The sequence below is a fragment of the Neodiprion fabricii genome, chromosome 2, assembly GCF_021155785.1.
Source record: "Neodiprion fabricii isolate iyNeoFabr1 chromosome 2, iyNeoFabr1.1, whole genome shotgun sequence".
Classification (NCBI taxonomy): Eukaryota; Metazoa; Arthropoda; class Insecta; order Hymenoptera; family Diprionidae; genus Neodiprion; species Neodiprion fabricii.
Window position 1 is genome coordinate 23,518,783 of NC_060240.1, and position 11,184 is coordinate 23,529,966.

At 32.7% G+C, this 11,184-nt stretch overlaps 1 protein-coding gene across 8 annotated transcripts in view; it reads right to left on the reverse strand.

The window, feature by feature from the left end:
• The window catches only part of LOC124175825 (venom metalloproteinase 3), a 108,567-nt gene that overhangs the window by 17,278 nt on the left and 80,105 nt on the right, over positions 1-11,184 (reverse strand). For 7 of the 8 annotated variants that reach the window (XM_046556404.1, XM_046556402.1, XM_046556401.1 and 4 more), the window contains one exon: positions 3,184-3,239. In XM_046556404.1, coding sequence (XP_046412360.1) covers positions 3,184-3,239 — 56 coding nt within the window. Of the gene's footprint in view, positions 1-3,183; positions 3,240-7,588; positions 7,642-11,184 lie in introns of all 8 variants that reach the window. The other variant, XM_046556399.1, reaches the window with a different exon arrangement.

The window sequence follows — 11,184 nt, forward strand, 5'->3', positions numbered from 1 at the left end:
TAATTGCTTTAGCTGCCGTCCCAAACGTTATCACCTGAGATTCGAAAAAAAAATAGTTACACGAAATATGCCATAGTATATTCTATTTCAAGTGCGGATAGTGACACGTGTTATTTTTTTCAACACCTGTGAAGGAAAGTTTGATTTCAGAACCAACCAAAGTACCACTGAGAGCGCGTAAAATTCCGGTTAGGTTAGGTTAGGTTATGTTAGATAACTTATGCTCAAAGTCAGTGCGTAAAATTGAGTTATCCGAAAGAGCGCACGCGCCAACTTTGCTATACCGCACTTTTTGGAAATGAGGCACTTTACGCACGCTCCATATGCTTCGAAAATCAAACTCCCAAGCAAGTGTTGGAAAAAATATCTTTAAAAATTCAACAGTCTTTTTCTTGTATGAATTTGCCACAAGTATGTGAGTTATAATTCAACTTATTAGTGAATAGAAATATTTTTCGTATTCAAAGTAAATGAGGTGTGTTTTCGTTAATTAATCTCGGTTTTCTCGTTTGGGCCGGGTATTTATCATTGTTAATTGTTTGTAGTCTACTAAATGAGAAGGTTTATTCATTATAATAGTATAAGATTATTTGCAGCAGAATTAGTGACCCGTATACGTTGTATGTAATAATAATTATCTGTATATAATATAAAAGTATTCCCCGTATTATATACTATTATACACAAGTAAAGTTTTCATTTTGTTGGTTGAAGCAGGCCTCTTTGCAAGCGACATGCATCTGGTTTCAGTTTTTTATCGTAAGAAGGTAAAAGTGTGGGAAGAAAATTTTGAATAACAAGTTTGATTGTATATCAAGTACCTTTGTAACAATAATTTAAGTTCGAAGGAATATGTCGAGAGCATGGGTCAATTATTTTGTACAGATACTTAAATAATATGGCAATTTTTTTCTTTTTTGACTCGATTTGTTCAAACAACTTCATTGTAAATAACAAATATTATAGACTGATTTTTTTCACTGAAATTATAGCTGTTTGATTTTGATGAAGTAATTCAAGAGATCAACATTCAAAATCTATTAATTATTATTACACAATAAAGATTGATTTTCAAAATCGTCGAATTATTATCAGAATTATTATTACGTTGTAGTAGTAATAACAAACTATCGATAGTTACAAATATTATTAATATCAGCGTACAAGGAAGACTGATTTCGAAATTCTGTTTTTTGCGCTCTGCCCTATTGTACACTATTTAGAGATCGGATCACCGTTTACTTTACCTCACGAAAGTGAGATCATTCACACTTTTTGGCTCTAGTTTGTCGAGTAATTGATTTTAAAAAAAAATTTCTTCCAAATCATTATTAACTTGGGTACTTAAAGTAAAACTGTCACGACTCCCGTCAAGATTAATTCTTTCCCATTTCACTCACGATCTGAATTTTTATACACTTTCTCCAATGTTATAAAAAAAATTTAAATAATAAGTAAAAAATAGTCATTTCAAAACACAATATTTTTTTAATTCAATGATAGAATAAAAATCTTACGGGAATAATTGACATTGAATTGATATTGTAAAAAATTGCCCTATTACCAATTATTTTCAAAACTTCATTCGATAGAAATATTTCAAAAATCATCTAATTTAGGAAAATTAGAAAGAACGGTACACTAAAAATGGCGCAATCATAGATATATGTGTAAATTTAGTTCAAAACGTTTCAGCCAAATGTAACGACTGATGAATATCGAGTGACCCATGATCTCAATGTTACCCGCGAATGAGAGAACATTCAAAAACTCTACCTAATTATTGACATTTTTCGTAGTTAATTTCATTCGTTTTCCAACGGCAATTACTGACAATTGTTAGTACGCATTTACGAGTTTTTTTTTTCCTAAATATGAATACCTCGTGTTTTGAGTTCAGTATTATTCATTCCGAGTTTGGATAAAGAGGACGTTCAGTCTCAAAACTTACCAAGCACGGTCCTTATCAGAAACGCGTCCAAAGATGAGAGACATTTATTAAAACCAGTATAGAAATATAGAGTACATAGAATATAAGTGCAGGTAGAATACAGTGAAATGTGAATATTTTATAACGATTTGAAAACTATTGTTTTAACCGTCCTGTCAATACCAATTTCGTTTCACGTCTAGAGCGGGCAGTCAATTGATTTCTAATCTCCGTGTAGTAAATCAGTTGTTTTAGATTTTTTGGCGGTCACAATATCCACATCGAGATATGAAAAAATTCACTGTCGATTTCGATAATTTGGTCTCCATAACTTATGATTTACACTAGATTTTAGTAACATGTAACAGCAAGACACTAGTAAAAAAGTTTTTATCACAAGAAATTTGGCAAACCGTTTTACTAATTAAACTTCTTCGGGATTCGTTTTGATCGACAAATTTTTTGAAAAAATTCCTCCGTCGAAACGATTAAATGGATGAGTTTTTCGAACAAAATGATTTCGAGAAAAGTTTAATCGGACTTTTATTTTGAAATTGATGTATACATTCATTATCGACTTTTTGTGGATTTTGTCACGAAAATCTAATGTGCATTACAAGTTATTATGCCGAAACTGTCGACATCTCGCGCATGAATTTTTATAAATCGTAAATATCAAAAGAGCGTGTCATAAAGAAATGAAAATACGGTCAATCCATCAAACATTTTTGTAAATATAATTCTAAAAGTTTCAGTTGCGGTCACTTTTTCCGAAACAGAATTGAAACTTGCAAATTTATTTCCCATTTCCGTGTTCTTCGCGACAACTGTGATAACGCAGTGCTGAAAGGCAGGCGCATTTTTGCAAATCGTAATGTTTTCGATTTTATGACATTGATTCATGGCGAAGAATCGAGGAAGCAGTTGTAGAAAATGCGATAGGATATCGTCTGCATTATTTATACTATAATTGGCAATATTATGGAAAAGGTGAAAGATTTATTAAACAGAAATCACACTTGCAGTAGCGTGTATTAAACAGAAGTATAACATTATAGAGAACGAGTAAGGAAAAGGTAAGAAATCAGTTGAAATTTATTTGTTGACAGTGAGAAAATTGAACAACGTTCCAGTTATAAGAAAAAATGGATGATTTGAACGAAATTAAAGTATAAAAAGAAAAACACGTGTACGGAGATAAAAAATAAAATGAAAATTTGCAATCGACGTTTGATTTTTATTGAGAAACGTACCTGCAGTTCCTCTATTGCACACGTCATTCGCGTATTGCCTCCTGCACATATCTAATCTGCAACGCAACAACAAAAATGTTCTTTATCCTGTAAATTAAGTATAGTGACTATATTTCGTTTCCCAAAGTCACGAGACAATTTAATTATAACAGTAATAACAACAGTCATAAAAATATTAATAGTGATTCACAGTATAATTATTCCAAGTGCAAATATTTCAGTAATGAAAAAATTTCGTCAATCTCGGCAGCCCGCCTAGAGTCTGAGGAATGAGAATAATGAAAAAAAATTATTATTTTAGCCAATAATCGTACCTGGTGAATACAACATAAAGCTGACCAATGTATTGAAAATTAAAACATCATTTAAACTCATCAATGTCTGCGTGTTAATCGGATTTTATAACCGTTACTGCAAAATTGTCCTTCAATTACGCTTCGATGAAATTTTATAGTAATATCCATTTGTGGAACCCGATCATCGACAATTTTCAAAAACGCTTATTCCAAGTTACAACTATCGATATTAACTGACAATGAGAAGGCTAGAATAGTACTTTTCGTAGCATGAGCAGTGTTGCCAACTTGGTGAGAATATTTACCTGTTTAGCGGTTGGCGGGAAATTTGGCGATTTTGAAAGCAACTTGGCTTTTTTAGCGGGTAATTTTGTGGTTTTCGCCAACTTCACATTTTTACCGGGAAATTTGATGGTTCGATTTTTTTTTATAATGGATTGATATTTACACCATATTTTTTTTCTGCAAAAATTTAAATGAACACAAAGGAACAATAACAAATGCAAATACACTATACCCACAGTTAAATATGAACCCAAATAAACTAAAACTACGATCAGATATAAACCGAAATAACGAGTCAAATATGATCTCAAATAAACAAACCCAACATCCAGACAAAACCTCAAATGAACAAACCCCAAACAGGTCACATAAAAATTCGAATGCATAAACAATTATTTGTAAATTTCACATTCAGATTTTCCAATTTGATATCAGATAGAACATTTCTTATCATAAAACACAAAAAAATGAAATTGGTTACGCTAGCATGCTCGTTTTCGTAGGGTTTTATGTACGCCTTTTGATTGGTTTGTCGGGTTCGGTTTTTGAAGTTTGGTGTTTTTTTTTCGCGGATAACGTAGCTAGTTCCTCTATTTTTGGTGAGAAATTGTCCAGACGAGTCTAGCGGTTTTTGTTGGGATTTGACAAGGACCCTAGTGGGATTACGACAATCCGAGTTGGCAACACTGCATGCATGTAAACTGAGTCTATTCCAGTTAGACCGATGTTTTCACCAGCCGTAGGACGGAGGCGGGTCATGCCGAAAACATCGCTCGAACCGAGAAACGGTTTACGAGCGCATGCAGAGGCATGAAATAGTACTTTATGTGGCATGCCGCTAAACTAGGTATTTTTAGAGCAAGGATTATGATCTCAGTACGAGCTGAAGGCGAGCCAAAAGCTAGTACTGCTATCACGCCGTCGAACTAACACGTCGCCATAACCTCAATCATCTCGTGTCGTATTTGTCGACTCTTTCACGCCTGTGCCGTTAAAAGTATTGTATGGGACGCGTCCGTGGACTGTTTTTGATTCGAATAATGATTTCAGTAATAATTTCAATCATTATCCTTGCCCTGAAAAAATCTACCTAACGGGCATGCCACATATAGTAACATTTTATGGCCTAGTCATGAAAAATTTTAAAGCTTAACAGTTTTGCTTCCAATAATAAGTTACGAGTTTTATGTGAAAACGTCATAAACATAGTGAATTTTGATAGCAGAATGCAAAATGAAGAAGATATTCTGTTATGCTGCAATTTTTGAATTATAAATTTTACTTTGAAAGTAAACTATTAACTTGTTTTCAAACGCTCTTAATTATACCGGAGGATTCGGTGCATCTTGTCGATCAGTTTCAACTTACAGCGAATGAGAAACGTTTTCGGTATTTGCTGCCATGAAAAAATAAATGGTTGCCTATCTGCTGGTGCTTATCGCTAAGGATTACTGAATCATTTATCTCCGTTTTAACAGAATTATTACGACTATCGTAAATGTGTTTCCAATTTTTTTCTTCTTAATATTCTGCTTTTAAATACGACCATCTCTTTTGCCTAAATAAAGCAAAAATAGTAATCTTCAAGACATGTGTCGGCGAAAAATAGGATTCCAGATGAACATCTTTTCAAAGTATGAATGTTTAAACGTTAAGTTTCTGTCGACACATCATGCCTGGAAAAATGTTGCCAAAAATATCAAATGACTGACTTTAGCTTTCAGAAAAAAAAGGTTTTAACCCTTACATTTCTTCTTATTCAAAGTTAACTTGTATGTTGCGAATTTGAAATCAAATGGCAGCAGCGCACTATTAGTTGTAGATGGTTGAATAAATGGTGTAACAACTCTTCTTCTTTTCTAATTTACAACATGTTAGTTCAATCGTAGATTGTCGGGTCAAAGACAGGTGGCATTAACGTTATATCCCATATTTGAGTCGAGTGATGTTGAATTAGTTGAGTGATAGGTCATTCCATGCAAAATAATCCAGCCTGTGAGTCTCTCCTTTTGTTTCCCTTTTTACTCAGAGTCGTCAGCTCAAGAATTGAAAGACAAAAATTTGAAAAAAAAATAAAAAATTGGACCAAGAATATTTTCCTTAACATTTCTTAACAAATTATTCGAGCTATCTCAAAACTGTGATGATTTAATTTTTTAACGATTTACACAATTTATGATGTAAAATACTGAAGTAGGATTCCCGTTCTTTGTATTTTTCCAGAGGGATTTAAACTATACATTTCAAAAATTTCGATACACTTAGTTATTTATACATTTGTGAGTGGTAATTTTTGTTACAATTTTTTAGAATTGAAAAATTCAATTTACCATCATAAACCATGTCATAAATAATTATGCCGAAGTTATTGAGTTGAGAAACCGAAGTTCGTCTGTGAGCCATCGAAAAAATCGGAATTCCACTTCCGTTTTGGTTTCAAAGTATCAGTTTACACCGTAGAATTTGCGCGAACATTTTTTTTTTTGGAAATCAAATTATTATGGTTTTTGAAATAGCTCAAAAAATGTGTAAAAACAAACTGGTCGTAAAAAACGCTGTATTTTTTTTTGTCATTTTTGCGGCGAGAATTGTTGTACACTCGTCACAAAAACTGATGTTATTTCGAGATTGCGTAACGTTGCAGAAAATACCTGCGAACAACTGTTCAAAGGATCATTTTGAAGATTGGGATATCAACTTCAAGACACTTCTTGCAGATTTGGTCTAACAGAATAACCTTTAAATTTTTGCTACTTCCTGCTAATAGCATATAATAGAAGGAAACCTAAAAATCGGTGGCTCCAATTGAACTTTTCATGTCACGTGAGTTTAGTCATTTAAAAAAAATTTTTTATAATAAATGTCAAGAAAACTGTCATACAACGCCATCGAATTCGTCATTACTCAATTTAGTAAATGTATAGCTTGATCATGCAAAGGACAACTCCGACTTCAAAAACTTCCACGGAGTAAAGTGATTTTTTTCGATTTATGAAATAGCCAATTTAAATTGTAAACTGTCGTATTCCAAATCCTATTTTTTCTAATTTCTCTTACAATTTTTTTTTTTTTGTGGTGCCAATTGCCTAATTGAACAAAAAAAAATGTTTGATAAACATTGCTGAAACGTAACGAAACTCATCGTAGAAGGGTTTCTGAACGATGCAGACCGAATAGGCAAAAAATATTTCAAGACTGATACTCTAAGCTCTAAATGACTTTTTGAACACTTATTTGCATGTATTTTTTGCAAAGTTGCGCCACATTAAAATTACAAAATTTGTTCAAGTAAAAACGCATGGCTCGCTAATTTTTCTAAGCAATACGCGCAAAAAATAATCTGAAGTGGTTAGGGTCACAGACCGGGTGGTTTAGCATGGAACTCACCATACAATATCATTGTATTATTATACTATCTAAACTTACAAAGCCCACGCGACAGTTTATTTCATTAGTCTACATGATCCGTACGGTGTCATTGCAGCCCAGTAGTATAAAATATGATAAGCTGTGATGAATGAATTAGATTTATCTTCGGGGTGGTTCAAGTTTCGGCTATATCAAATTTATAAGTTACGAATAAGTTTCGTCGAATTTCTTTTCTTCTACTAAATTGCACAATTCATCGTCTGGCAGCCCTCATAGATAAATCTAATAATTATTGCATTTTACCCGGTTGTTAACTGTTTTTATGTATATACAAATTATTTTAAATAATCTAAAATTCAATCAGCATAATTCCGATATATATATACATGTTTCGGATTCGCAAAATATAAATTAAAGATCGGAAAAAAGCTTAATCGCTAAGTAATAAACCATACCGGCTGTTCCCTTTGTGCAGCGGCCGCCTTTCCTACGGCGGCACATATCATACCTGTTTTTCAGAATAAAAAGATCGAAAGTATGAAATTATTAATTTTATACATAATTATCGAACAAGGTATACATTAGGGTTGAAAAAATATGAGTGTGTATATATTATTGTAAAGCTTCCAAATAGGACGATATCTGGTAAATCGATTGTTTAAGTACCTATAGAAAGTTTGAAAAAAATTTAGGAAACGGTAAAAAATAGTAACGTTTTGTGGTGGAACAATTATAAATTGATAAGCTTCCGCTCATTTATTCAGGAGCATGAAATATATCAAGAAATGTTAATTTGGTGGAACTATTTGTGAAATATTTCTACAAATATATGATAATTTTTTGAAATATTACCAAATATTTTACAGCAATATTTCTACAAATATATGATAATTTTTTGAAATATTACCAAATATTTTGCAGCAATATTTCAACAATATATAAAGAAACCAAGTTGAAAATATTTCCATCAATGTTACAATATAATTTTGCATTCGTTAGAAATCTAAGAAGAAAACTAGATAATCTTACGTTATTAGCGAATCAAAGAGAAAATAAATGGTTCAGAATATTTATAGAAATTGTGCCAAATATTTCACGGTAATGATTGAAGAAAATGTCTTAAAATCATTTTTAAACATTTGTAACAATATTACAGAGTAACGTATTGGAATATGATAGAAAATGTTTGAAAAATATTCTAAAACAACTTTTAACAATAGCCCAAGATGTTTTCCTAAAATATTTCAGTAATATTGTTAAAAATATTCCAGAGATCATAGAGCAAATATTTCCAGGAAGTGTTTGTGAGTTATTGAAATATTTCATGCCCTGCAGATTCTGAAAATTTGAGGGATTCGTTAATTTGTTTTTCTTTCTAATTTTATCACATTTTTGAATAGCATTTCGTGAAAAGAACACCTGGACATTTCTTTCTTGGATTTGCGAAGAGCAATTTCCTAGAAAAACAACATGTTCTGCTAAAGAGTTTTCCGTCTTTTGTTCTAACTTGTTTCATGTCATAGATTGACGTTTAAAAAACACCCAATCAGAGGTGTGTACCCACCATGGACTTTTTTTTTTACTACTTTGCTTTTGAATTCGAAAACAATAATATTATTATTTCTTATATACTCTTATTTCTCAACTATTTTATTACATGTAGCTATAGCATGTGATTACGGAAAGATTCACTGTAAAGGTAATTTTTGTATTTGTAATTTATATTGCATAAAAAAATAAATTTTGATATGTGTATTCCTTCAGAAAAAGAAAAAGTATTCAACTATTCATTAATCACTTGCAAATTTATTATATGGTATGTGCAATATGTATACCTATACAGGTATAATATAATGAAAAAATTGAAAGCAAGAATTCTTGATCATCGGTGATGTTGTGTTAGACTTCTTTACACGTTTGGTAATACCGTGAAACTTCTCTTAACGGACACCTCTCAACAACGGATTCCTTTTTACAATGGACAGTCTAAAAATCTCTAGTAGCACAATTTACACGTTAGTATTGTTCTGAATAGCGGACAATCCTCAATAACGGACATTATTTTTAGTCCCGAAGATGTCTGCTATTGGGAAGTTTCACTGTAGAAAAAAAATGAGTTACTCCTATAGAAAATTAAATGATGAAATATCGGCTTGCTTGCACTGTTTATGGAGAGTTTGGATTGAATGCGATTTTTCAAAAGTGGCTGTACGGAATCTACACGGAGAGAAAAAACTAGAGCTTAAGGTAGTTGGGCAGTAATTTTGGAAATCTTTAATTCACGTGAATATTAGTTATGTAATTTTTTGAGTAATTCTAAATAATCCTGTAAAGTTTTAAAATGATTTACCGTTTAGTTACTGAGTTTTTTGATATTAAAGTTGAGCTATTTTATACTGTGTAGATAGGGACTGGTTTAAAAACTGAGTTTCGAGTTGGTTGTTTTAGAAGAAAATGTTTAGAACGGGGAAGAAGTATTGAATAAGATAAAATGAATATTTAGGAATAATATATCAAATTTTTGCGAATTTTCACCATCATTTAATAATTAAACTCATAATATAAAAAAAAAATGCGATTGTAATTTTGGTTAGGTTGTACATGATATTGCTAAAACACTTTATTTTTAGTATTTTTTTGCAAATCTCCCATTGAATCGTAACTGATCTGACATTTTGATTCACAAAAGTAAAGGTTATAGCGAGGTAAACATTAAAGGTTCAAGCAGACTACAATACAAGAAAATCACGTGACGTTGCTAAATTTATTTTCTATTATTTGAGGAATACAGTGCTCACAATTATCCATCGAATGGCTTTACTGTCGCTACCCAACTAACTTAACGAACGAACGTTGGTGATACCTCGATAGCAAGCTTTTCTTTTAGAATATACTTCTGCGCTGCTTCGGTTCATCGCAAAGAACGGCTCCACGGACAATAAGCTCGGCGTATAGGGAAAAACAACAATGTTAAAGTTAGTAACGTTATTCTAACGACTTATGCTGAGGAGAAACCATTACTTCGCAATTTTGGAATTGTTAGAAATTTAGTGAACCGTAATGAAACAAAATATACTCATATTTTGAAATCTTTGTAATTGGAAAAATGAGAAAACGCAAATTTTTTTTTCTATTTCGTTACGGTATCGTTACAAACATCAATCTCGTGAAAAGTCCCTAGAGTCACTTGGGCTAATAGCAAGGCTGTCATGCACTGTAACCATTGAGTTAACCGAAGGATATTTACAAGAGAGCTCACGGATTTTTGCCGTGAGATTCGTTGCGATTGCTTTTTAAGCGAAGCATCTGCGGTATAAGAGGCGTGGCTTGAAACACAATCGCAAGGAGCCTCACGGAAAAAGTCCGTGGGCTCTCTTAGAAATATCCTTCGGACAACTTCATTGTTTTAGCGAAAGGCAACGTTGCTATGAATCCAATCGGTTCAGATCTTCGCATGTGCGCTGGTGCATTTAAGAAAAAAAGGATACGTCGCGCATTAAGGTCATGAAGTACTCCTACCTTTGCCGACCGAGCAAACTCCGCATTTTTCTTCCTATATTAAATAAACAAACGAACGAAAAGGGCTCAAATTTCGAAGGTGCATCGCTCTTTCGTAGCGGAATTCGGGAAGGTTACTCATATTCTGAGAATCGTAAAAAAATGTGTGGTTCTTTGACACGTGTTACTATTCCCACAACCAAGGAACGCTCGGTCGTGCGCCTAGCTGACCGTGAGAGCATCTTTTATTTGTGAAATTATTGCAATTTGTAATACTTGTATAGCGGCCTCAATATTGCATGAAAACCGTCTCACAATGGCTCATTTTGCTCCTCATTCTTTCCGAAATTGCGTAAAGTATCTCAGCTATGCACTTTTTGGCCCCTGAAAAGAGGGAAATGTGACAATAGTAATACGTGTCAAAAAACTACACATTTTTTTGACGATTTTCGGGATATGAGTAACATTCCGGGATTCAGCTACAAAAGAGCGATGCACCGTCGAAATTTGGATCCTTTCCGTTTGTTTGATTTAGGATAATATAGGAAGAAAA